A 26526-nucleotide genomic window follows, 5' to 3' on the forward strand; every position below is an offset into this window, starting at 1 on the left:
GTTTTTATACCCTGTGTGATATTATACTTTGTCGATACAAAAGTAATCTGAGATTATGAGGACCGCCCTTTGATGCTGTCAAGATGTGACATGATGTGTGGCTCGTGTATTCAGCTTGCCATAATACCTGCAACATCAGATAAGACCACAATCTATTCAACTTGCACGTCACATTCCAGATTGAGAGAATAACTCTGAGATACCTAGCAGCGCGTTGCTCGGCATATGCTTCTTTTAGAGACGCTAACTCGAAACTCTTCGAAACCTTGCCATGAGGTCACCTATAAATCATCCAAGTAAAAGTCATCCCGGAAATCTCGCCTTCTAATGGAAAGTCGGGGCCGCCGCACCCCTAAAGTTTGTAAGACGCCGAACCGGCCGTTATCCGATCTCAATGAATCCCCTACTCCATGGCTGGACAGCAAGGCAAACGGCTACTTGAGAGTCCTTTGCTATCCTGGTCCCGTTTCGACCTCAATCTTATGTACAATGGAAACACCTAGGGACAGACGCGTCCCCCAAACAAGAATTACATAGTTATACATATCTCCGTCCCCGCGGGCTCGGCCTGAATTTACTATGATGCAGGCCCGGGGGCTCCAGATGTGGAGCTCGACCGTCCGGTAGGCTTGCCCACCCGCTGATCGACCTTTTCACGGTGCATTCTGTTCTTGAGATGGACCTCGAAGTTGGTGACAGTGGTTTCCGGCCCTGGCGTGTATAGCTTGCCTGGGCAGTCGTGGCAGCGGATTCTGGGGAGGTACATGAACTTGATATTGGGCGGGATGGGTTGTCCAGCAGGCGGTGCCGGGACTGGCTGTTCAGTCTCAGCATTGACGGCACAGTATCGCATGACGCCTTCGAAAGAGTCATTGGGATACTGCTTCAAGAGATCTTGAAGAGCTGAGCTGAGCCACTCAGGAGGCGGAGGCTATGAATATGGATTAGCACGGCGGTGGAAGGAGAATTAGGACACGAGGGACAAGACACTCACAGGTGGCGGGCCTTGCTGACCAGGAGGCGGTGGTGGAGGGGCAGGGAGACGGCCAATTTGGCCAGGAGGAGCAGGTGTTGCACTGCCTGCCTTTGCAGGAAGGTTCTGGGTCGTGGCAGAGGGTGTTGAGGGAGGTCCCATATTGCTTGGGGGAACAGATGTGCTTGGAGCACGTTGTGCTTGGCTCACAGGAGTTTGCGATCCCGATGGAGGAGCAGCTTTCGACTTGATATCCTTCAGAAGCTTCCTGAGCTTCTCCTTGGAGACCTTCAGGTGAACCCAGTAATGCGAAGGCTCCTCGGTGGAGTCTCGAGCCTCCCGTCCTGGGAAACGACGAGAAGCGATTCTAGTCTCATGATGGTGTAGAATCGTAGCTGCCTCTGGTGTTTCTGATCTCCCAATATTGGCCATGCGCTGCTGGGCGGCGGATGCCGCACCGCGCATGCCCCTGGTACGTGCCGTACCGGCAAGTTGTGACATAGCAGGTGAGTCGGGCATCGAATCGTCACTATCGTCCGAGTCCGATATAGCGCCATCATGTCCACCAGGACCTCGCTTGCCCCTACCAGGGCCGACAGCGCCGGCCGCTCTCTTGTATAATCTGCTCTCTTCCACATCCGTCGCCGCCCCTGGCAGCGTATTGGAGACAACAAGCGTCCGGATAGTTCTCTGTCTCTCCTTGAGATCGGGTAGTTGAGGCCCGCCGCGTCTGTTGACAGATCTCTTCTGTCTCCTCTGTTCGCGAGAGAATATGACCTCATTCCTCTCCAGATCTGCGTCACTGAGCTCATACAAATAGGGTGCGTATTCCTTGGCTTGCTGTTGTGGCCGGAAGACGTTTGGTAAAGGAGAGGGGAGGAAGGCAGACACAAGATCTGGGTCTTCAATTGGTCTTCCATCAAACGGATGGCCAATGCTGTACAGACTTCTCGTGAAGAGTTGTGTTTGTTCCCGTATGCAGTGCGCAATTGCTGTTGTGAACTCGCCGGACAGGGACAAATCGCGAGCCATACTTTGGGCAAACTCCTCGGGAGAATTTATAGGATTGTTAATATCCCACTCAAACTGGTCAACAAGGGTATGCTGGCCGATGGTGATGTTGAGTTTTACTAATATTCTCATCTCATCGTTCTTGTACGCGGAATAAGGGAGCTCTGGGTCGAGCGCGTCTTCTTCGGAAAATACGGTTGGGTAGAAGTCATTGAGCTGCTCGTGGATCTGCTGCTGTACTTGCTCGAAGACAGGTTGGACCAGCGGGGCCTTGAGGCCCATATCCTCGACAAGATGAGCAGCGAAGAGCTCGACAGGGATGAGGCGCTCATGAAGGTTCCATGTGAACGTGTCGCGAAGCTTGACCTTGTCCCAGTCCACGTCTAATCGGACAGGTACGAGTTCTTCGTGCTGCTCGGCTTGCTGCTGCATGTCTTTTCGGCTGAATTTAGGTAGCGCCGGGGTGCCTCTTTTGCCTGGGCGATGCTTTTCCTTAGGATACACAATCCTTGACGGCTGGCCAGACTCGGTGAAGCCATTGCCGTAGCCATTGTAGCCTTCTCCGAATATTTTGCTCGGGGGAAACCATTGGCGATATTCGCCTCTTAGAGCTTTATAATCGTCCCGTTCAAGCCTCCGTTCTTTCATTTTCTTCTGTTCCGTCATCTTGTCGTCCATGAGAGCAGCATAGGCGATGTTGTCGCGGGTAACGAAGTGGTTCAGGAGAACCTGGAAGAAGGAATCCTTGTCGCGCACCGGCGTGTCTTCTGATGGCCTGGGTGTGCCCTCTTTCGACGTCTTGGATGCGGACTCATCACTGGATCTGGCGACATTGGCGCCATCGGGGGCCGACGCGGTGGTTGACGATGAGCTGCTGGCTGTCGCGTTGGGGGCGGCGATGGCCGGGGTGGAGGCCTGCTGTGTTGAGGCTGCCATCGCGAAAAGAATGTCGCCGCAACGGAGCGACGACCAGCTCAGAAGCCGTTATTCGCGTATGGCGGCAGGGTGGGCGACGATGTTGCGCGCGCTGAGAAGGTGTGGCGGTGATGGATGCTGGGATGTTGGAGGCCACTGTGGAAAGTCTGTGGAAAGTCTGTACTGTACTCTGGTAGCCTTTTGGGTAAGACCGCCAGGATATCGGTAGCCAGTGTGGAGGTGCCAGGATGAGCACTAATGAGTGCAGAACCCTTGCAAGTTGTGACCTCTGAGTCTGAGTTAGTGGGCAAGGTTGCAAATGCTGTGCAGGACTCCCCTATTGATTGGAGATTGGACATGCCGCCAAGCGACTGAAAACGAATGTGGCTGGGAAGGCGGTTCAAAAGTGCTGAGACCTGGACTTTGCCTCGAAAACGCAGCCGAGTGAGGTACCGGTACATGCACAAGACAGGAGGCTAGGAGCTGCCAGCTGGTGACAGCTGTCAGTAGTTGGACCGAACACTGCCCAGCCCTGGAGGATGCTTTGCAGCAAATCCTCTTAGACTTCGGCAAGTATCCCCTACTACGTTCAACACAGCGTCTGTACTCTCAGCCCAGCGACAGACTCCTGGAAAAAGACAGTATGAATCGCCAACCTACCTAAGGTAGGTAGGCAGCTCTCTTACTTCACATAGAACACTAACAGGCAAGTCAAAGCTCAAATCCATGTTGCTGTTGATTGCATTGGATTGTGATTCATTCCAACCAGGTAGAATGAGAGATCTAGAGGTTAAGAAACCTCGTAGGATGCTGATCTATTGGGTAGAGTTAGATAACTACCTAGCACCTAGGTAGGTAGGTCAGCTAGGTAAGGTTGTATTGGAAGCTGGGAGACAGACGGGCTGGCTTGCAAGCTCTGAGGTAATGACGGAGCGAATAGCGGGTGCGCCCACAGAAAAGCCCCTCCCCCACCTGAAATGCTGCTACCAGGTCAAAATTGGAAAGACAACACCACCTGCCCTCTTCCCCTCCTCCTTCCCTCAAGCTCCTTTCACTGCCTTTTCAGGTCATTTTCAGACTTCAACTCACTTAGATACGTCCCTCATTATCATAGATCAAAATGGCGACCGAGGAGAAAGAAATCGGTCTGTTGCCCTTTCGCCGACACCGTCGCCTACCCCTCCTCCTTCCACCATCAGCTGCTTTCCCTGCCAACCTGCCCCACCATCCCCTACCTCAACTGACCCTCGAAGACCGGCCATTATGGAATCTCGGCGTGAACAGCTACTGACAGCTTTGGCAGACTACTCTCTGGCCAACCCGGATACCTTGACCAAGTACAAGACCGCGGCACAGATCTCTGAGAAGGTCCTTGCTGCCGTCAAGGAGCTCTGTGTTGCCGGCGCGAAGATTGTCACAATCTGCGAGAAGGGTGACAAGCTCATTGAGGAGGAGGTTGGCAAGGTCTACCGTGGCAAGAAGATCAACAAAGGTACATGCTATCTGGCCTAAACTGTTCACCCTGTCTGTATTCTGTATTCAATATTCGAGTCACTCACACCAAGCCTCTCTAACACAGGCTTCTCCCACCCGACTACGATCTCCCCGAGCTCCTATGTCACTCCTTACACCCCTCTGACCTCGGACGAGAGCGAGGCATCCACCGAACTCCAGCCCGGTGAGCCTGTCAAGATCCAACTCGGCGCTCAGATCGACGGGTTCGGTTCGATCGTCTGCGACACAATCCTCGTTCCCTCCGAAGACAAGCCACAGGATGTCATCTCTGGCAAGCCAGCTGATCTCATCTTGGCGACATACTATGCCAACGAGCTGCTCCTGAGACTGATGATCCCCCCTGGATTGTTGGCTACTGGCAGTGATGAGGAGAAGGCGAAGGCGGCAGCTGCCAAGGCCCCTACGCAGACCAAGATCAACAGCCTGTTGGAGAAGGTAGCCAAGGCATATGATGTCAACCTTGTCGAGAGCACAACTTCATGGGTATTCGAGCGCAACGAGATCGAGGGCAAGAAGAAGATCGTTCTAGCTCCCGGTGAGGGTTCCAAGGGTGACGGTGTCCCCGAGATCGGCGAGGTCTGGGGAGTCGAGGTGGGCATGAGCTTGGGATCAGGCAAGGTGAAGCAGCTGGAGCAGCGAGCTACGCTGCACCGTCGTACTACTACAACCTACGGCTTGAAGCGACCCACGTCGAGGAAGATCCTATCTGAGGTGCAGAAAAAGTTCGGCACCTTCCCCTTCAGCTTGAGGCAGCTCGAGGATGAGAGGGATGCCAAGTCTGGTGTCGTGGAGTGCGTTCGTGGCAATGTCTTCCGTCAGTACGAACTGGTCGGTGACAAGGACGGTGCACCGGTTGCCCGCCTTTTGACAACCATTGGTAAGTGACGAAATGACATGCTTTGACCTTCAAATTCTGACCAGTGTCACAGCGATCACCAAGAACGGCATCACAAAGCTGGGTAGCGCCCCAGCTCTGGACCTCAGCAAGTTCAAGACCGACAAGAAGATTGAGGACGAGGAGATCCTGAAGATCTTGGAGCAACCGCTCGCCCGAAACACGGGCAAGAGCAAGTCCAAGAAGAAGAAGAAGCCTGCTAAGAAGGCGGTCAAGGAGGAGTCCGATGATGAGGACGACAGTGACGATGAGTAGAGTAGAAGGGTGTGCTAATGCTACTACATGAACTTTGCTGGTGGATCTGACCTGGCAATCACGATTATTGTACGCCAACAAATAACTGATCTTCCAATCGAAAACCGGGAACGATGAGCGCCACAGTTTCATTGTTTTCAATGGTTTGGGTATACCGGTGATGGAAGCCGCTAAGGCTGGCTGGTTTCCTAACATTGGAACTCCCCCCATCAACGGTTTACACATCTATGCTACCTTGATTAGGAAACACGGATGAACATGTGGATAGGCAATAGCAAATTCCTTGGGGATGCTTGTTGGTGTCTACTTTTATCTACGTGATGACATTGGCGTTGATCGTTTCGTAACACTTTAGTGACTTGCACTCCAACAGCCTTGGAAGCCTGTCCGGCGCCCCTATTGTGACTTGTGAGGGGCTGCGGGCAAGCATCCTGCTTAACAGACCCCGGAAAGCCATTGCAACAGGTAACCAAAGCGAGGAAAAAGCAAGAAAGTCCAAGTGCAGGAGCTGGGGCTGCACCCTCAAGTAGCGGCTGATGCTATTCGATGCCAGTCAAGCCTCATGGGGATCCTGAAAGAGCTCATCAGGCTGGCGAGGAGATAAGTTGCACAGATAGAAGGGTTCTTCACAGAAGCCAAGCCTGGAAACCCCTTTCCATGAGATGGCCAGCGGCTGTGCTACTGAGCGTTCACTATGAGAAGCAATCCCTCTAGTGCGGTTATATATATGCAGCACGAGCTGGGTGTTTGTTGATATCTCACCACTTGGTAGAGATAGGGCACCTGACCTTGTAAATGCGACTGTGACTGGTATGGATGATGGGTGTCTCGAGTGCCTGTCCTGCTTCTCCCGACAACCTTGCACAGGTCCAAGCCCCTGGACAAAATGTGTCGGCAAGGCTCTCTACCTTCTGATTTGACTCGTCCTCGAGAGTCACGGAGGAATCAGACAAAAGAAACTGAATGCAGACATCTCTAGCGCAAGGTAAACATATTCCTCAGGGGCATGTCTTTATCGCGCTTTGTGTGAATTGTCGGGACGCTGTACTAGAGCGGGAAGCATGCGTGCATGCGTGGAGCTTAAAAGTGTATGGTAGATAGTTAAGGTATCTGAGTGCTGTAGGTAGGTAGGTTAACGGCGGCACCCCCCTAGTCATCGGCTGGTGTAATCCAATTCTCCGAGATTCCTTACCTGGGGGCGCCTTCTTTCCACCACCCTTTTTCCTTTCCTCAGAACGTCAACGCGTTGACACCAAGAAAACGCGCTGGGAGACGGACGATTGATGAGCTAGGATCTCAGACAAGTACAGCCAGATTCATTTACCTCGTGTTTACAGATGCTAACAGACCGCGCAGTCGCGACAGAGAAGGGTGCATCGCTTCGCCCGTCTGAGGCAGGAAGGGGGCGAGAACACCATGCCCAGCACCATGATCTCCTCCAACACCAGAGCGTCGCGGTCGCGATACTCGAGCCCCCAGCAGACGCCCCAAGATCCGAATGACTCGGCGAAGTCTTCTGTCAAGGACGAGCAAAAAACATTCATGCAAAAATGGTTGGAGCCTGCCGTCCAGAGCAAGGCGAGCTTTCAGGAGGCCGGCTTGGTGCGTCACGGCGTGGTGGAAAATATGGCTCCGTTGGGCACCTTGCCCAAGGTGGCCGCGTCTAAGAAACACGGTACGCCGGCGGGACAGGAGCACACACCCATCCGCAAAATCATCTTGAAGCGGCCCGTTGCAGGAGCTGCAAATTCGCCCTCAACAACTCCGCTCCTGCCCGAATCTGAGGACGTCACCCCAGCTCTCACCAGGCGCTCAGTTTCTTCTCGGGACGTTGATGACGACTACGACCCGAAGGGCACCGCTTCTCATTCATCATCTGCGCGACCGAAGGCTGCTAGGAGAAGCGTCGGTCGGCCAAGCACGCATCGGCTGAGCTCAAACAGTAGTACGCTTCAACAAACCACGGCAAACAGCCCAGCTCGACTTCAAGACAACAAAGAAACCGTCGACAGGGTTGTCGAGGCGGCTGTGGACGAAGCTCTTGATCATTTCCGCTATCCTACTGCCTGGGCTCTGAGGACGCTTTATGACGAAAACTCATCAAATCCTCACTTCGTCTCTATGATCGAGCAGGTCTACCATCAAACAGCAGACCCTGAGACCATAGAGGAATTTGCCCGCCTTGTTCACGACAAAAAAAAAGAGGGCAAGGAGGACAATAAAGGCTGCTACTATTTTGTGCCCCCATCAACAAACAGCAGGTTCACTCCACACAAACCCAAACCAGCACCCTACACTGACCTTATCACTCTCGACGTGTCCAAATTCAGCACAGAACCTGAGGTGCACCCCAGAAAAAAGGTGAAGCACAGCAGCAGTCTCCATGAGTCAGCCAGAAAGATGGCGACAAACGGAATGAACGGCATAGCAAACATGTCTCCATCACGAAATCGGGGCCGTGCAGGCTCAGTCGGCAGCGACTCATCCCTTTCATCTGCCAAATCAGTCTCACCGCCACCCGAGGGGATTGACGAGGATGAGGAGGACGATGTCTTTGGTGTTCCTGCGGGTGCTGAACGCACCAGCTCTGCCGAGACCACCAGCTATGCGTCTGGCCCGGCTGCCCGCCAGCCAATCGCAGCCCGTCACAGATCTCGAGCCACTACAAAAAACAACGGGGACGTGTCGGCCACTCCCACACCAACCCTGGATTCCCCTACCACTGCTCCTCCCCCCACCACCGCAGCTCCAGGCATGCCTGCTGCCGTGGCATCACCGCTCTTCCCTAAGCTCTCCAAGAATAAGGGCAAGCATCAGGGCGCCGCTTCGGACATCAAGTTCCCCAGCCGCTTCGGAGTGGCCGAGGACGACGACAGGCATCATCGCCTCAGGCGCTTTGCCAGGAGCGTCACCAACACGCCAGGCGCGACTTCCTTGAGTTGGGAACGGCCTCACGTCCAGGATCCTGAGGTGGATTCGGATTTTGAGACGCCAGCCCGTCCCTCTTCTGTGCGACCTCGCGCCTCACTTCCGCCAGGAGGCACACTTAGTGCACGAGCTACGCGTTCGCAGAAGCGATACCACGATGAGGTGGAGGATGAGGTCTCCCCGACGAGCCTTCACTTCCCAGATGCCGGACCTGGCTCTGAGGTGACTTCTCGAGCTGTCACGCCGCTGCCTCGTGTCGTCAAGAAGCCTAGAACAGGCTTGCGCATCAAGACTTCGTAAGTATCAATCCTTTTCCATCCTCATCGTGGAGCCGTGGAGCTTCGCGGCCCAAGCATGGTCATAAGGCTGGGTAGTCCATCCTGTTTGGTCAAGTAACAACAAGGTCCTGGCGAATAAAACCTGGCTCCAGCACTAGACAATTTGCACACGACCCCATTCTTCTATAACTCGCTTTATTTGATGGAGACACTTTCTAACGCTCATATCTATATAGTCCCATGAAGAAGAAGAACGGTCCTTCAGCAGGTATTCCTCGCGCCAGTGGAGAGCGCACCACTCCGCCTCCCAACGGACAGCCCAACAACCAAGTGAGTACAAATTTCTCTTTCCAAAGAAAGCATTTGTGCCAGTGTCTTTCCTGGCAAACAGCGATATCTGAACGCCTTGCGTCGCCTTTCTGGTGCCAGAGGCGTGTTGCATTGCCTTACGGCCCACGCGAACTTGGATTCGCTGCCAGGAAATTTTAGTGGCAGGGCCAGCCCATGCCTCATTTTTGCCAAAATATGGCGCAAAGACCGGCATCTTACCTTGGAATCAGCAACACCAGGCTAACCTTGGCGCACAGGACGAAAACGACGACTACTGCTCGTCGTGCGGTGGTAATGGCGAGCTTGTCTGCTGCGATGGCTGCACCCGGTCATTCCACCTCACATGTGTGGATCCGCCTATGGGCGAGGGACACTTGCCGGACGAATGGTATTGCCACGTCTGTTTCAGCCAGCGATTCCCAACCCGAGTGCCCGATCACGGCGGCGTGTTTGGCTCTCTTCTCAACAATCTGGAGAAGAAGAACAGCAGTGCTTTCCGATTGCCTGCAGAGGTGCGCGACTACTTTGAGAGCGTGAAGACTGGTGCGGATGGCGAGTACGAAGAGATCGTCCCGCCCGCAAAACCCAAGTAAGTCCCCTGTCCTGTCCGCGCCTTGGTCATCTCCCAGGAATTGCCACTAGCCTATATTGGGGCCATCCCTGAGACCTCGCACCTATCGCTTTTTTCCACCTGCGCGTCAGCTGACACGATGATTACAGGAAGAAGGCAGGCGTTGATGAGGTCCTTGATTTTTGGAAGGTCCGTGACGCTGATGGCAATGCAATCATCTGCCACAGCTGTCAGCGCGCCGCTGCGAAGGATCGGGCTATCATGCCCTGCAGCCTCTGCGGTTTGCACTGGCATCTAGATTGCTTGGATCCACCAGCGGCTAATGCCCCAGTTCCACGTACTTTCCGGTGCCCTGCTCATGTTGATGATCTTCTGGCCAAGATCCCTGGCTCACTGGGCCCAGCGCACAGGTTCCGCAAGATCAAGGGTGCTCCCGCCATCAAGCCATCTTACAGTCGTGGCTTGATCAACAATGGATGGATTGATATCGATGGTGAGTCTGAAGATGAGAGTGGTTGGAAGGAGGTCGAAACTTTTGGCAAGACCTACCGATTGCCCAGTCAGGGCATCAAGCTCGACTTCCTCTCCCGGTATGTTAATCCAGGTACCAAGCTCAGGCTCCTACTAACAATGCTGTAAAAGAGTTCGTCAACTCAATCATACCAAAATGGAGCGCCCCACAGCTCATGCTCACGGCGTACCGGTTGCTCGGGCTCCAGTTGCGATTCCTGTGGATGCAGCCGAGATAGAGCGCCAACAGGCCGCTTTAAACATTGTTCGTTTCAGTGGTGGAGAGCAACCGGCTGTTTCCACACTGATCAATGCACTATTGGTACGTTGCGAACAGTCCGGTACTGCATCATCTTGGTCTTCAACTGACAATGGTAACAGGACAATGCTGATCCCGCCGTGATCTCTCTGATTGCGCGTGGCGATAGTAATCGAATCGGAAGCTCGCTCGAGACGGCGGACCGCCAGAGCCTAAATGCCATGCTGGAACATATAGAAGCGATGCAAGAGCGCCTCAGAGAGAGACTCTCGTCCGTCACAAGCGCAGCCTCCAATATCTCTTCGTCTTCGCAGGAGACAACAGTCAATGGCACCACGGATAACACAGCCTCCCAGGCTATTGACACAGCAACCTCTCCGGACCACGATATGAAGAATGCTGAGGCTGTCGAGGCTGAGCCGAAGGCTGCCACACCGAATGTCAGCGATCGTATTCCGACTCCTGAGAATTCGGCCGGATCGAAGGTCGAGGAGAACGCAGACCGTGTCTCCCCATTTGCTGAAACCACGACTGACGCCGCTGATCCAAGCAGCTTCACCCCTAATGTACTCGAGTCGCCTCAAGATCCTCCCAAGGTCAATAGTGATGTTCTTACCCCTGCCGCCACAGAGCCAGACTCAAACGTGGAGACTACTGGCAATGACGAAGTCCAGGAGCAGACGGTGCCCTTGGACAACGCAATGGACTTAGACTAGTCCTCCCCAACCTCTTTAATCATCAAGCCCCACCACCAACAACCTGAGCCCCGGTGTTCTCGCCTCCCATCGCACACAGGGAATTTCGCGTGAACGAGCTCTATATAGGTTGCATTATCTACAGAGAAATGCTTCCTTTGTACACATAACCTTAAAACTGCCGGCTTGGCATTTTCTTTTGCTCTGCACAGCTACAGACTGGGCCGATCCTGCAGCTGAACAATACTGTGTCTTCACAGTTCATGACTTATCGGCAACAACGGTCTGTTGAGAGGCCTACTATGGGGGTCCATAAGATCCCTTACTCGATGAGCCCGCTCGCTTCCTTTCCTCCCCCGACAGCGGCCCAGGCTCTGTGTCTGAGAGTTGGTCTTCCTTCGAGGAAGGAAGCCATCAACCCCGTCGACGGGAGAGGCGTGGGGGCGGAGACGAGACGAAACTTTTTACTGGCATTTGTAGCATCAGACACGGAAAGGATAGGGATTGATACCGGAAAGGGTTTCGAGAAGGACCAGAGACCTTTTCAATATAAGTTAGCTATCCCGTAACAGATGAATCAAATAAAATCAAATATTGGTAGCCACCTGTTCTTGCCGAGCACCAGGCGACTCGTGACTTGGTTTACTCCTGGTTTTGACAGTAGTTAGATAATGCACAGTAGCCCAGTCCTGAAGGGTTTCTTGATCTCTTATAACTGAAGCCACAATGTCCACACAGACACCAAAGGATAAGAAGGTAGAGGCTTCGCAGCCCAAAAAAACGAGAGTAATTGTTTCATATATCTAGGACCTGTCCGTTCTCAAATGCGGATATGGGATGTTCCTTTCGACCCCCTTTGCACCTTTTTTCATCTTTTGGTTTGCCTCCTGCCAGTCCTCCTCCCCCCCTTATCCATTCCATCCGTGATGACGGTGGACGCGGGAAAGCAAGGAAAAATACACGAGTTTCTCTGTCCCCCTCAGCAGCGAGAGAGTCGGTCGTACAGCCAAAACAACCCGGTTGACCCCTCAGCCCCTTTCTTTCCATCACCTGAATCAAAATTCTACAAGAAGTGAACATCGAGTATTGATCCCTCACAGAGGCCGTTGCGATGGGCTGCACTCGTCCATCGTACTCGAACAAGTCGGTCAATCAATCAGTCAATCCGTAACAAGCCAAAACAGTGGTAAGAATAATAAAAAGGGGCATCATCGAAATTGGGATAAGCCGGTCGGTCACTCGGTCTCTCCAAGTCTTTGTCTATATACTTTTCCTCCAACAACGAATCCGTAAGCCCTTCTCGGACTAGACACGAGAGCCTCAAAAACCCTGTGTTGTCCATGAGGTACGCTTTCTTTCTTGCCCAGCAAATAATAGCTCAAGCTAGTTGGAGCCTCGTCGAAGGCCAACCTTACATCAATCCAACTCCACGTATCCCTCGAAAAATCGCAACGGTCCAGACAGAAATAGCAACAGAAACATGACATGACGCCCCTGGGCGAATATTCCATCAGATCCAAGGGGTTCTTTGACGTAAGAATGAATTAAATCATCTCTATCCAGGGATTAGTCTTAGTATGGACGTTGGTTCGAGTCGCGCGCCGGATTTCGACCTACACGTCCGCGTCTGCCGCTGACTTGCTCCTGCATGTAGGGCATGTTTTGCATCCCGTTCATGCCTCCATATCCGAATCCGCCCATGTTCATACCCATCCCGAAGCCAGGAGCGGGGAATTGGGTTTGGTTGGCTTGCATGCCGGGCATCTGAGCACCAGGAGGTTGAATGGGACTTCCATTGGCCATGTTCTGGCTTCGGTATTGGTCGATAGAAGGACTAGGGCTGTTAAATCCCGCAAAACCGGCCTGCATAGCAGGGAAGTTGTTGTACATCGGAGGGGTTGCACGAGACAGCATGTTCTGCTGGTACTGGAGTTGCTGGAGGCTGACAGGGGGAATCTGCGCATTTGGCGCATTAAACATGGCGCCCTGTGCCCCAAAGCCAGAGTACTGCGGAGGAAGAGCAGGCTCGACACTCTCGCTTCGTGGTCCTCCGAATCCAAGCTCGTAGTTGGACTGGTTGACAGCGGCAGCATTGAGGGGGTTGTAGAACTGGTTATTTCCATTCCCGTTGAACTGCGCAGCAGCAGCTTGTTGTTGCTGTTGTTGTGCTGCCTGTTGCTGCTGCTGCTGTTGATGGTGATGAGAGCTGCTAGCCTGTCGTGACGCTGGACGCTGTCGCTCATTGTTGGTGCTATGGTCTCGAGAGCCACCTCCGCTTCCATTACGGGTCGATAGGCCGACTTCATCCATTAGGCGCTTGTAGCCTTGGCCGGGCTGAGCCTTGATCCTAATGAGGACAGTCTTGACGTTTTCGACGACCTGACTTCGGATGCTCTCGTCAAAGAAGGGAGTCGTCAAAACCTTAAATATCAGAGTAGCTCCACAGGTATGATCGCTAAGAATAGCTTCCAGAACTCGGTCATTCTTGGTGAAAAAGAGGGCCTTCAGAATAGTGTCACGAGCATCTCCCTCGGCCTTCTGGTTGATCACCTTCAACACGGTGAGGTAAGCAACCTTGTGAGTGCAGAGATGGACCAGATATGGCACCAACTGGGGTGAAAGAACCGTCCTGCGTTGCGGAAATGTGCAGGTGTCAAGGAACCAAGTCAATAGCAGGGCACCGTTGGCATTGGTTGCTAATTGCACGCTATGCAACGCGATAGCTGCCGCGAGCATCCTCTGTTGGTCCTTGGTAGCATGGTGGCTTTCCAAGCAAGCACGCATAGCCCGAGCACCGTATCGGCCCTGGGAGACTTCCCACATCTGGCTCAGCATCGTCTCAAAAATGAAGTCGTTGAACGGCGCCCCAAATTTGAGACAGCCTTGCAGAACATAGTTGCCATATTGGTCTAGGAACAACGAGACCGTGTACGGTCGCAAGTACTGCACGATCAGGTTCATCTGGTGTGGAGTCTTGCAAACGTCGATGATCTTCTGCGCTGCCCAAGTACCATTTTTGTGCACACCAATCTCTGCCATGTGTGGAGCAATTTCAGCAAGCATATCGTCGCGCAGCTGATCGGAGCAGTGCTCGAAAAGCTTCTGGACGACAGTGTTACCAAGATAGTCGGATGAAAGCTCCGCAATCTCTGGCAACATGTCGACAGCGATGCCTTCGATCTCTGCCTGCGATAAGCTCTGGTTGTCGATCCGCTTGCGAATGTCCCGTAGCTTGGGTGCATCGTGCACCCTTGTGTGAGAAGGTTCCTTGATTACAGGAATCTCTTTGGCGAAGTCGTTGAACTGGATAGCTGACTGAAGACTCATGGAGATTCTGTACCTATCGTCATCGGTAGCACCAAACTGCTTGACGATATCCAGGATATCCGTGGTCATCTCTCGGAGTGGTGGAACTGTAGGATCAACATTCGCCGTCTGGGGAGCGGAAGCCGCTTCCACTGAGCTTCCAGATGCTGCCGTGGTAGGAGCAAGACTAGCATCTTGACCTTTGGCGAAAGGATCCGGGCTTGGAGAGGGGAAGACGCCATCGTGTCCAGGAGTGTTGGACGCCGATGGTGGCTTCGCAAAGTTAATACGGATTGGGCCTGCACCGGGGAAGATCTCTTTGCCGTTCATGTTCGCTTTAGCAGCGATTGCGCTGTCTACTCTCTCGAAATTCACGAAGCCACAATTTTTATGGGTCAGGACTCGAGCGGATAGGATTGGACCGTAAGACTTGAACATCTCTGTGAGGGTGGATGTTGTTGTGGATGTTGGTATACTACCCAGCCACAAAGCGCTGGTCGGTCCTTCGAGGCCTTGCTCTTCTGCACTCAGGAGCCCATTATTGCGGCTGTTTGATCGGCCCAAGGTCATAGCAGCAACCGCTTGTGGAAGATCTTCAAACTCCTTCTCGTCAGGCAGTCGAATCTCAGCAGCTGTGATGGAGCTATCCAGGCGCGAAGGAGTAGGGTAGTAGTTTCTGAGGATACGGGAGGCAGGGGTCTCTAGGACGCCAGCAGTCCTTGCACGAGGCCGATTCACGGCCTGGTTTGCGAACGCCTGGACCGCCAGGTTATGGTTGTGAATAGCAGCATTGGTCTTGGCAAGCTGGTCCTGTAAGGCAGCCGCATAATGGCTTTCATAGCTCAAGCCATCCGCGTCAAAGTCATCCTCGTCCTCATCAGCATACTTGTCCTTGTTGTTGACAGAGTAAGAACGGAAGCGGCTTGCTTGTTTTGCAAAGTCGGTAAGGTTGGGAATGTAGGGAGTAGCAAGCTGTGCTCGTGGAGGTTGCGGTGTTTCGGCCAGACCAAGATAGTCGAGTGTCCTCATATGGACATCATTCTCTCCAGTCCCTTCTCTTGAAAACTGTGATTGTGTTGGGGAGCTTGGGCCGTTCGAACCTGCACTAGCAATGCTTGCCAGTGTCGAACCCCTCTCGCGACCGCCAGTAGGATTCCAACTGCTGAAAATGGACGGTCCGAACGGTGAATTAGAGCCGGGAATGTGGGCAAAGGGGCTCCGTTGCGGCATGGAGCCAGCCCTTAGACGAGATAATAACGTCGAAGCGCCCGAAGATGGGTCAGACGGCTCAAGTCCTGGTGATGGAGACTTGAAAGGGCTCTGTGAAGGTGTCGGCCTGGAGGACTTGGAGGCTAGGGTCGGGATGCTGAGCAATCCATTTCCAGCACCACCGGGGGAGAATCTCGAGGGGACGGTGCCGGCTCTGGCGCGACGACCAGTCGATGGGAGGCTATCTGGAGTCGGCAGCTGAGCGAAGTCAGGAAAGCCATCTGTTGGTGACTCGGGGATGTTCTCGCGTAGGGGGGTTGAGTTGCCGCTGGTGGGCGGACCTCCCCAAGGGTTCACCGGGATACCAGGTACCCCTTCTTGGGCTTGGATTTCTCTAGCTCTAGAAGAGGGAGGGATATAGTTAGCTTCATGTTGGGTAGTTAGGGTAGCGATGAATGACCCCACGTACCGCTTGGAGAAGAGTCTGCTTGAGGCTGCCATCTCGTGCGACGGAGAGCCAGCCCCTGAGCGCGTTGTACCAGACATTTTGGCAGAGGGCAGGCCAGGTGGGAGCCCAAAGGGTGAGCGCACGGCACCTCCGGAGGTCGGTTCGACTGGAGATGTCTTTGATGTGGGAGATGTTGAACGGTTTTGGCTGGAGGCAGCTTGCGCAAAATTGCCAATTGTCAAGTGTTCTGATCTAGCAGTGGACATTATCGATTATCGCTCCGACCGTCATCAGACATGCAGGGATTGCAGTTCGCTGAATGGGAAAAGCGTATTATCGTCCCAATATGGGAGAGTGATGGGTCGGGTGTCGATTGAGGAGGAATTCGAGTTGGAGGTCGGATTTCTTGCTGCGGTTTTGCCTTGGTGCAGGGTGACAGGAGGCTGATGGGCACTTTTACGGACAGCGAGGGTCCGTTGGGGTGACAAAGATGCTTCCAGATTATTTGGCAGTTTGCGGGCAAGGAAAACGATGAAGGAACGAGGTGTCGAATTGACTACTTCAGATTTCTGATTGTAAAAGCTGTATGTGTAATGGGTCGATTACAAATGTCAAAAGTGACGAAGTTCAGAGAAGTGTGCTGTCCGGCCGGTCGCTGGCACCGAGGGATGCTCAGCTTGGACGTCGAGTGTGTGTGTCGTCAGACAGTGGATTTGAGGTGAGCACTGGAGGAAGATCCAGCTGGCTGCTAGTCGAGCAGCAAGGCAAGGAGCGTCGTCGAGGAGATAATGGGGGAAGGAAGGGAAAAAAAAACTCTCAAATCAGGTACTCGTGCTTCGTGATGATCGTCTTGGATGGAGGTGTTGGTGTTGGTCTCTCCGGGGCCCGTTTCTCGAGGTCGTCGTGGTGCAAAACGGGGGACATAGGGAACGCCGGCGAAAAGGTCAGCTCTTTTTGCTCCAGTCCGTCCGTCAGTCAGCCTTTGCCCCTTTCTTCCTATTAGACTTAGGTAGGTTTGGCGGACTGCTCCCTGCCGCAAAGAGGAGGGTGCAAGTGAGAGATAGAAACGAAGTGAAGAGGCAATCAATATACAGGCCTCATCAGTAGCAATGAGAGCCTGGAGAAAAAAGAGTTGGAGGATTGTACGAAATGGGATGAGGAGGGAAGAAGGTCGCTTCTGGAGAGAAAGAGAGAGGGCGCGCGGCGTTGCTTGGCCCAGGTCAGGTAGAGAGGTAGAGGTAGAGGTAGATAGCAGTGGGAAAGGGACTGGGGTAGAGGCTAAGGTGGTAAGGTAGATTGGTAGGGAGGGTGAGGGCGAGAGACAAGAGGAGTCGGCTGTTAGTGATGATGGTGGATTGGCTGAGGTACCTACTGCATAGTACGTCGATAGGCACTGCCCTGAATGATGGGCAAGGGGAGAGGAGGGGAGAGGCGCACAGGGCACGACGACTCAGTGGGGATGACTTTGACTGAACTAAACTGGGACTCGCACGGGGGGTTCTGGTGAGGGGGTACCTGACCAGGTACCTGACGAGGTGTCCAACCGGAGGTACCTCAGCCAAGAATCCACCCACTTTGAGGGATGAAACAAAATACGTGCTGTTTGGGGTTGGCCGCATCCTATTCTATCTCCCTAATACCGTTAATCCCAGCTGGGTTGGACCTGTCGGGGGGCTTGTCTAGCTGCAAAAAGCCACGCACTCCACCGGCACTCGACTCCACCTCAGGTGTACACAGCTCAGTTACAGTATGTAGAAAGTACACGATGATAGCCAGAGAATCTACAGTGTGAGGGAGGGTGCATCATCTTAGATAGGAAGACGGGGGAACCCATCACGATGTCTTATGTGTGTATATATGGGGGATAAGAAGAGATCTAGACAATCATGGCAGATTAAACATCTCTATCTGTCTACCGATAGGTAATGCCATTGTGCATATTGGAAGCAGCGTGAGGACCTACCTACTCCCACTTATGCCACTTCACTTCACATTAATAGCATCGAATGTATCACCCACGGCGTCCTCATGCTCAATATTTACAGCAACTCAGAATGACGTGAGCTACGACGAACTCTCGAATGACTAGAACGACGTTCGCTCTTTCGAAACCCAGAGGTCGTGTCTCGTCTTGGCAGTTGTTCCATCAGAACAGTCTCTACCAGGAAAAGCTGGAACACTGTACAAGTCATTCCATCCATCTTACAAGCTGAAGCCCAAAGCATATCTCCTTGGGTGCACGTCTTGTAGAAGGTAGTTGGCCGCACGGCCATAACAATGACAGAACGGCACGGCCTTCTACTGACTTCTTTTGGGCCAGCTCCGCCCATCGAGCAAACGTAATGACGATAACACAACTCCCATCAAATCTGGAGAGGAGGGATGGAGTGGAGGGTCGGCATGATCGCTTGATCGCCGGTTGCAGGAACCACTGGCCAGACGCGACGACCGTCTGTTTGTCATCTCCTGTGTCTCTCCCGTCTCTCTTCCTGCCGCGTATCTTGATCCTCGGTAAGGGGTTCGTTCGGCCCTGTTCGATCGTTTGTTCGTTTGACCTATCTGAGCTGAGGTACAGTACCGGTATATCAGGTATGTATGTACTATGTAGGGCACGGCATAGTGCATCCATCCTCTCCATGCCTGTACCATCGCGCCATCAACATCCAGATGTCTCCTCCAGGCCCTCCGTCGCCTAAGACTTCTCCGTGGGCCCTAACCCCCGCTCGCTGTACAAAAGTGGGTAGAGGCAGATGCTACTGTAATGGGTAAATTGAAGGCTGAATGGGGAACAATGGGGTTTGACGCCTTGGTTGGTTCCGCCGTGGTCACTTTTCAGGGGTTGATACGTACGTTTGGGCCACAGAGCACACACAGTACCGTATCGTACAGTACCTGCCTGTGTCCAGGTGCCAGGGAACATGACTTGGCTTGGTGATACACACACGACTATAGCTACGACGCGACGGGCCAATGCAGCGAGTGGCAGCTATCAAGGCAGACAGAGAAAGAGTTGGAGGATCCAGGTCAAGTTCTCACTCGACTGACTAATTAAAGTTGGGCTCACGGCTTTGGGAGAAGCAAGTAAGAAAGCAGCTTGGGGGGGAAATAAGGGGCTGTGAGAGGACAAACCACGACCGTCCACCACTCGGCAGCCTTCCCTCGGCCGTCTGGCGACGCGGACTCGCAGAACGGGACGAAGATCACACCTTGACAGCTCGTACGCCCGCCATCGTCGCCCATCAGGTCTGCACTCGGCGCAGAGGAGGCGGCGATGGTGCGTCAGCAGCCGCAGAGGGGTGGTCCAATCTCGTACCTCAGCACGCCCTCTACAGGTGGGAATCCGCCCATTCGCTCCAGTATATGGCGACCACATCAGCAGCGAGGCGACGCGATGTGATGCGATGCGCTGCGATGCGATGAGATGCAAGCACTTTGCACGACACATTAGGATGATGTGCTAAGACTTCCCAGGTTTATGCGGGCGTGCCACGGCGACGAATCAGGCAGCCCCCCGGCCCTGTTAGAGGATGATCTAAAATTCTGAAACGAAGGCTCGTCTTTTCTTTCCATCTGCTCTGTGCCTCAATGCAAGCCTTCCTAGCGATCTCACAGCGGCTCTCCTCTTGGCGACCGGCATGCCCCCAGCAGGGGTTCTGGGGGGCGTCGCTATCCCTGTCGTGCTCCTTCGCGTCCAACTGGATCAGTCTGCCAACTCTCCTGACTTCGATGCACCTCCTCCTCCAGCCTGGCCTAACCTAGCCGCCAGCACACCATTTCAGCGTTCTGCATCATCATTGGAATCAAATCCTGTTGTCGTTCTCCTAGGAAAGCCACATTAGTGGCTGGTGCTATGGGCTATTCGTCGAAGTGATCCTTTCGTCCTGCAATGTCCACCAGCAAAAGAGACAGGTTTTGACCATAAAAGAACTGACATCCAAGATAGAGTACCGGTAACTTGCAGTACGACACGGTTCGTTTGTCCCAGACCTATTTGCCCGTGCTCCATCTCGAAATACCTGGCTTTAGCCCTGTTACACAGCTGCCGCCCCAGGATCGCCCAGGCTAGGTAGGGCACAGGGCAGGACTAGGCTTGTCGGATGAACTACTCTTGGAATTTCAAATACTATTTCCGTCTTTCTCGATCCCTCTCCGCCCAGCATGTTACAAGCAAGCTGCTTCTACGTAGCGGGAAGGACAATCGGTCGTGCATGGACCGCAGACTTGGCACGTCTAGGGAGATGCCATTTTTGGACTCCAAAACGCCAAGTTGGGGGAACCTCGCCCTTGTTTCGATACGCTGGAGATGTCGATGGCCACGCTTACTCATCCATTGCTGAGAATCTTTTAGTCAAGTCATACCAACTGGAAAAGGGACGAGGCCTATTAGCTCGACCTGTCAGATGCGTATGATACCGCATTAGCCCGTGCTTTCTGTCGCCGCTGCTATATTTACAACCTTGATGTTGCTAAACTAAGCTACAGACTCGTAACTTGGCAGGAATGGACGACTGAAACAGCATCACCTGCTTGGCTGGTCTGTTACATGTAGACAGTCGGGCATGTAGTCGGCGCCCTAGCGATACCAGATTGAATCATCTTATATAAGTCTATGTCGTACAGCACTGGTCTAGTGGGTCCCGGCTTCCTCTGCCGTGACCGAGGAGGGACGGCGCCGTGCGGGAGGGGCCGTAGACCAAGGACTTGACTGCCGGGAGCCGATCGGGGCCACTCCCGAACATTGGTGCTCACGATCGAGTACATTATTCCAAGACACGGAGTTCTGATGGTTGGCATTGCATAACATTGGTATCCAAGTGCTAAACTGTCGATATTGGAAATGGTAGATTGAAAACGCTTGCCATTCGCGTTTGCGAGATTAGATCAAGCGTTTGGCCCCTGTCTTACACCACTGTCTATCAACTCAACTACATCGCGTCTACTGTACGTTGTGCGAGGTTTCGATACTTCTCATCAACTCTCTCCATGTCTCCTTCTCCAGGGGAGACCATAGGAAATGACCAGAATTGTTCTGATTCACTAACAGTAAAGAGTTCATGATGCTCAGCTTCCAAACAATGCCAAGAACGATTAGAGTTGACGGTTCAAAGTTTGGTTGAACTAAGACTGTCAAGCCCCGCGACTTTACTAAACTGAACCAGAGATAATGACCACTCTCGCTTCCGAGGCACCCCGTTGCGGTGGCGTCTGTCTTTTCCTCGTTGGCAGCTCTGTTTCCCTGGCAGCGTTCTAGTTTCCGCCTAATAAACTTTCAGCGGCGCCAGGCTAGACATCTCCCAAGCGAAACGGCTTCACCTAGGACCCCCACCGGCTGCATATGGCACCACCCACCAGGTCGCGGCTACGCAGTACTCTATCGAATCGTCGGCTGCACGGCGAGTTTTGTAGATTGTAGAAGACTCGTCGTTCATAATCGCGAGAAACGAGGAAATAGTGTAAAGTAAAAAGCTATTGGTAATATTGTGCGACGGTGTGAGGTTAAGTAGTTGGGGTTCGGACTCGATTCGGATGCCTCATCACAGAGAATACACGTGCTGAATATACATGACCGGTGATTTATACTAGAAGCTGTATTTGACTTTGATGCAAGCCACAACTTCCCATGTCTTTCCCCCCGCCGCCTATGTGTTCCCAGTCCCGTCGACTCTTCACCGACGAGTGAAGATGGCGTTCGCTACAAGAGGTCCTCAGGCTCAGGCCGTGATAGGTGCTCTTATCTTGCTGTTTCTGATATGGCTCTTCGCGCCATTCAACCCCTCAGCCTACAACGTACGTACGAGATAGCGCGAGGCTGCGTTGCGCCTTGAAAGCTGACCTTGGAAGCAGCAGAGCCCTCCAGCGAGCCCAGGAGTCGTCAAGCCGGGCAAGGACACATCCGATCTCCCTCCCGTCCTCTCGAATTCCTCATCGAGCGAGGAAGACGGCCAAGGCTCGCTTATAGACAAGGATGAGTTCCGGCCGCTGATCCTGTACGCCTACGCAGAGTCCGACGCGGCGCGGGAGAACATCAAGTTCTTTATCCACCAGGGCCTCCACGGCGCCGCCGACTTTGTCTTCATCCTGAACGGCATTGAAGACGCGGACTACCTCGAGATACCTCAGAAGCCCAATGTTCGCGTCGTCAAGCGGGACAACACCTGCTTCGACCTCGGCGCTTACGGCGAGGTCCTGCGGCAGGATGGCTTGTGGGCCAAGTATAAACGCTTCATCATGCTGAATGCCAGCATCCGTGGACCCTTCCTGCCTTACTGGAGCAAGGGGTGTTGGTCGGATTTGTATCTCGCAAAGCTGACCGGGAAAGTCAAGGTATATAGACCCTTTCACTGAATATGTTGAAACCATTTGCGTAGACCATCACTGATACATGTTCTCTCGCAGCTGGTGGGCATGACAGCCAACTGCTGGCCACGCTTCCACGTGCAGTCGATGATCTGGGCGACCGACGCCGTGGGCATCGATCTGCTGCTCAACCCGCCGCCGGGCTCGCGCGTGGAGGACGAGTTCGGCGGCGCAGACGCCCCCGTGGGGCTGGCGGGCTGCTACGGCGACTGGAACGCGGCCGTGCACGCCGAGGTGGGCTCGACGGAGGCGGTGCGCGAGCCGGGCTACGAGGTCGACCTGATGATGATGGCCTTCCACAAGTCGGGGAACTACATTGACGAGTGCGCCAACAGCGAAGGCAACGGCGACCTGCTCTGGCAGGGCAAGTACTTTGGCACCAACGTCCACCCCTACGAGACCATCTTCATCAAGGCGAACCGCGATATCGACCCCACGCTGATCGAGCACCTCACGGAGTGGCACGAGACTGCCGGGACAAGCAGTTGGGACGTGTGCAGGGGGGCGAGCTTGTAAGATCGTGGCTGGCTGTGAGGCAACACCATACCGACGAAAGGAATCGCCCCAACAAAAGGCTTGTTTTGATGATGAATTGTCAACCCGGGTGGACTGCCGGATACTATTGTGGGTCAGACAAAATTGCGGTCATCGATAAATTGGATTGGCGTTTTGCGGATGGGTTCAGAGGATATGGCGTAGAACTCGATTTCCACAAGGGCAATAGACTATACTAATCTAGTCGGGTTGTATGAAAGGATTAGACATGTTAAGACAAAGATGTCCAATTTCAAGGAGGGTCACCAAAAGCAGACGGAAGTTGTTCATTTTACCAAATTATCCATTCGTGCAGGCCTAACTTCTATATCATGAGAAACGATCCATGCGACTTCACACAACCACAAACGACCAGGACCATTAGCAGAGTGAAGCACTCGTGATGGGTGTCCCCGTAAGCTTTCCTTTGTAGTGAGAAGTGCAAAGCGTCGGAAAGCCTCCGTAGGGGGTTCATGCCAAGGTCGAGAAAATCATCCTTCCTATGCATTCAAACATTGAAAAATCAGCCGCCTCCAGAACGCCGTGTGCGACCTTCCATTGGGAATATATGCACGATATATCCGGTATCAAATAGGCCCTTTTCTGTGAGGGCATCCAAACCGGAAGCGAGATACGTAGCTAACTCGCTTTGACTTCATCTCTGTCCTCATTCATTCATCGATTTTGCTGCTTATTTAGCATTTCTCTTGAAGGCCAGCAACTCGGCCAGACTGCCAAGGGGGCAGCCGTGCTTCAAGAAGTCATGGTCTAGAAGCTCCCTGGCAGAAGCCCGGCTCTTGACATCCACACATAGACAGACCGAGAGGAAAGCTTTCAGCTCCTTGCTGAGCTTCTCTGGTTTCTTAAGACGCGGAGTGCCGTTAGTAGCGATCAGATACAGCGCCTTGAGTGGTTCTTCGTTCAGGTAAGGGGGCTCAGATTCAATCATCTCAATAGCCATGATACCCAAGGACCAGATATCAACCTTCGGGCCGTACTCCTTCTGCTTGACAACTTCAGGGGCCATCCAGTAAGGTGTGCCCACCATGGTTGCACGCTTAGACTTGGTCTCTGTGAGCTTCGCACAGAAACCGAAATCAGCTGTAAGTAGGTTAGCACCGTGCACATGAATGTCCAAAGAAAACTCTCGAGGGTTGGACTTACTAATCTTGACATTGCCACGAGCATCTAGGAGAACGTTGTCACTCTTGATATCACGATGAATGATATTCTGTGAGTGAAGATGTTGCAGGCCTCGGCAAGTCTGTTCCGCAAGTCAGCTATGATGTTGATGTTGGATGAAGGTTACGATAAAACTTACCTCAAGGCAGATGGTTGAGATCTGCTCCTCCGTGATGACAGGATTATTATCAATGACATCTGTCAGGGCACCACCCTCCATATACTCCATAACAACCCAGAGCTCTGCATTATTGTTACGCAGGAATGCGTCGAGGAAGTTCACAATGTTCCTGTGCTTGCTGTCCTTCATCACCATGATTTCGTTTACGATCAACTCCTTTCTTGGTTGGTGTGCAAGATCCATTTGCTTGATGGCAACTTGGGCCTTAATGCCCTGCGCGCGAAGAAGTTCACGAGCAACACCTGATGTAGCGGTCTCTTTAACCTTGGCAACATAAACGGATCCAGATGCACCTTGGCCGATCTTCTTCTGCTTGGAGTAGGACAGGTTGGGATCATCCTTGGAGACAGCCTCCTTAAGCTTAGCCATGACCTCGTTCTCAGACATGGTCGACATGCGGACATCCTGTTTGCGCTCCGCAGCTGGCGGCTTAGCGGTGAGCGCAGCCTCCGCAGCCTTGACAGCATCACTCTGGCTGGGCTTGGGTCCAACGTTGAGCGGCTTAACCGGGGCTGGCAAGCGTGAGGGGGGTTGGCCTTGCGCTCCGTTCGCTCTTTGCTGAGGAGCTGGAGAGCTTGATCCGTTGGGATAGCGCTGAGCGGAAGCTTGCTGGGACTGTGGTTGGTCGTTGCGCGGCATTCGCTGCGCCTGAGATGCCTGACCATTTGGATCGCGTACGGAAGACGAGCTCTGCTGCTGGGTCAAGGGGGGACGGGATGCAGCACCTGATGCGCCACTTGGTGGAGCAGGCGCAGGTCTCTGGGCACGCAGGCTCGAGACTTGCTGTGGTGCCTTTGGCGCTGGAGGAGCCGCCCGACCGGGCGTAAAGCGGTCTGACGATGGAGCTGGAGAGCTCCCACCGTAACCCCCTAGCTCTTGTTGCGCCAAGGGCACCTTTGTCTTCGGGAGCGAAGCATTATACGCTTCTAATTCTCGCCGGTTCTGCTCCTCCATTTCTCGCATGCGCTCACGTTGTGCTGCCTCTGCTTGTCTCTGTCGCTCTTCCTCTCGGTTTCTGTTGTCTACGTAGTTAGGAGCCATATTCTGCATCTGCATGCGCTGCTGCTGAGACTCCGTTGGAGACGGCCGTCTTGGAGGCTGGGAGCCAAGACTCTGCTGTGAAGGGGTTGTGTTATAGCTGGGACGCTGTAATGGCTGCGTCGGACGGGGAGGCGCCACGGACGAACCACCACCGTAACCGAGCTGCTTGTTCTGCATGCTGCTGGGGGGAGGAGTGGGCGTAAGGCTGGGGTATTGGGCGGGGTTCTCTGCTCTCTTGGTCAGGTCGGAGTAGAAGTCTAGGACCTCAAAGACAGCCTGGGGGTTTCGCTCGTAGTCCTCCTTGGTGATAGCGGATGAGTTGAGGAGCTTAGACCACTCGGGCGGCAGGCCGACAAACTCGCCCGTCTGAGGATCGAAACCGACGTGAACTGCATGTGAGAAGTTGGTTGGGTTGCTGACACCGCCCATTCCTGGGCAACGGGCGTAAATGAAGTCAATCCATTCGTAGAGATCATCATCACTCTTGACTCGGATCTGGAGAGTCTTGGTAGAGCCATCATCGTCACCTGGACTGGTGGAAGAGCCGTTGGAATGTCTCTTGACCTCGAAGATGGTACCGGCAGCTTCAACTCGGCCCACATTGATGACGTCCTTGAGGAACAGTGTGTAGGAGACCTTGCCGCCTTCAGCCTTGTGGAAATCAAGGGCTTCCTTGCGCAAGACTAGGAACTTCTGCTTCCATGGCTGAATGAAGTTCTTGCTCTCCTTGACCTGTGCCCAGCCCTCTTTGATGACAGCCACGCCACCTTGCCCATCAATGCCCGAGGTCTGGCGGGAAAGTGGCAGAGAGATGGTAGAGCCACTGTATTGAGAGGGCCCACGGGTGATTGGGGACAGAGCCATGTTTGCCATGCTGCCGGGGAGATTGGTGTTGGGGGTGAGGTTCAGTCGAGGTCGGTCGGTCGGGGGCCGCGGGGCTGGACCAGGGTTCATGAACTGCCCCGAGGAGTAGATGCTGCGAGAGGGTTGTCGGTCAGACATGGCTCAAAATTGTGTCTCTGCTTTGCAGAGAAAGCATCGCATGCAGGCAAGGGACAAGGATATTTGTGAGATGAGTGGATGGTTTTTGGGGGAGGTGTGGGAGGAGAACGAAGGTGGTGGTGGTGGTGGTG

General features: G+C 53.6%; 6 protein-coding genes across 6 annotated transcripts; 3 read left to right on the forward strand and 3 right to left on the reverse strand.

Annotated features, from left to right (window-relative positions):
• Nucleotides 1-577: 577 nt before the first annotated feature.
• Nucleotides 578-2920, reverse strand: UCRPA7_89 (putative transcription regulatory protein snf5 protein; the record flags this gene model as incomplete). Its single annotated transcript, XM_007912687.1, has 2 exons — nt 578-931; nt 995-2920. The coding sequence occupies 2 exons, from the start codon at nt 2918-2920 to the stop codon at nt 578-580; spliced, it is 2280 nt and encodes a 759-aa protein (XP_007910878.1).
• Nucleotides 2921-4019: 1099 nt separating this feature from the next.
• Nucleotides 4020-5564, forward strand: UCRPA7_90 (putative curved dna-binding protein; the record flags this gene model as incomplete). Its single annotated transcript, XM_007912688.1, has 4 exons — nt 4020-4044; nt 4203-4391; nt 4479-5291; nt 5344-5564. 4 exons carry the CDS (start codon nt 4020-4022, stop codon nt 5562-5564), a joined length of 1248 nt encoding a protein of 415 aa, XP_007910879.1.
• A 1090-nt stretch (nt 5565-6654) lies between these two features.
• On the forward strand, nt 6655-11156 carry UCRPA7_91 (putative phd-finger domain-containing protein; the record flags this gene model as incomplete). The annotated part of the gene is made up of 7 exons (XM_007912689.1): nt 6655-6657; nt 6921-8788; nt 9007-9100; nt 9358-9689; nt 9821-10261; nt 10314-10503; nt 10563-11156. 7 exons carry the CDS (start codon nt 6655-6657, stop codon nt 11154-11156), a joined length of 3522 nt encoding a protein of 1173 aa, XP_007910880.1.
• Nucleotides 11157-12707: 1551 nt separating this feature from the next.
• UCRPA7_92 (putative pumilio domain-containing protein) lies at nt 12708-15470 on the reverse strand (the record flags this gene model as incomplete). Its single annotated transcript, XM_007912690.1, has 1 exon — nt 12708-15470. The coding sequence occupies one exon, from the start codon at nt 15468-15470 to the stop codon at nt 12708-12710; it is 2763 nt and encodes a 920-aa protein (XP_007910881.1).
• A 6310-nt stretch (nt 15471-21780) lies between these two features.
• UCRPA7_93 (hypothetical protein) lies at nt 21781-22971 on the forward strand (the record flags this gene model as incomplete). Its single annotated transcript, XM_007912691.1, has 3 exons — nt 21781-21885; nt 21943-22422; nt 22495-22971. 3 exons carry the CDS (start codon nt 21781-21783, stop codon nt 22969-22971), a joined length of 1062 nt encoding a protein of 353 aa, XP_007910882.1.
• A 709-nt stretch (nt 22972-23680) lies between these two features.
• On the reverse strand, nt 23681-26395 carry UCRPA7_94 (putative protein kinase protein; the record flags this gene model as incomplete). The annotated part of the gene is made up of 4 exons (XM_007912692.1): nt 23681-24090; nt 24154-24253; nt 24311-24864; nt 25324-26395. The coding sequence occupies 4 exons, from the start codon at nt 26393-26395 to the stop codon at nt 23681-23683; spliced, it is 2136 nt and encodes a 711-aa protein (XP_007910883.1).
• Nucleotides 26396-26526: the final 131 nt, after the last annotated feature.

Source organism: Phaeoacremonium minimum (assembly GCF_000392275.1).
Source record: "Phaeoacremonium minimum UCRPA7 unplaced genomic scaffold PA7_03_scaffold_3, whole genome shotgun sequence".
Classification (NCBI taxonomy): Eukaryota; Fungi; Ascomycota; class Sordariomycetes; order Togniniales; family Togniniaceae; genus Phaeoacremonium; species Phaeoacremonium minimum.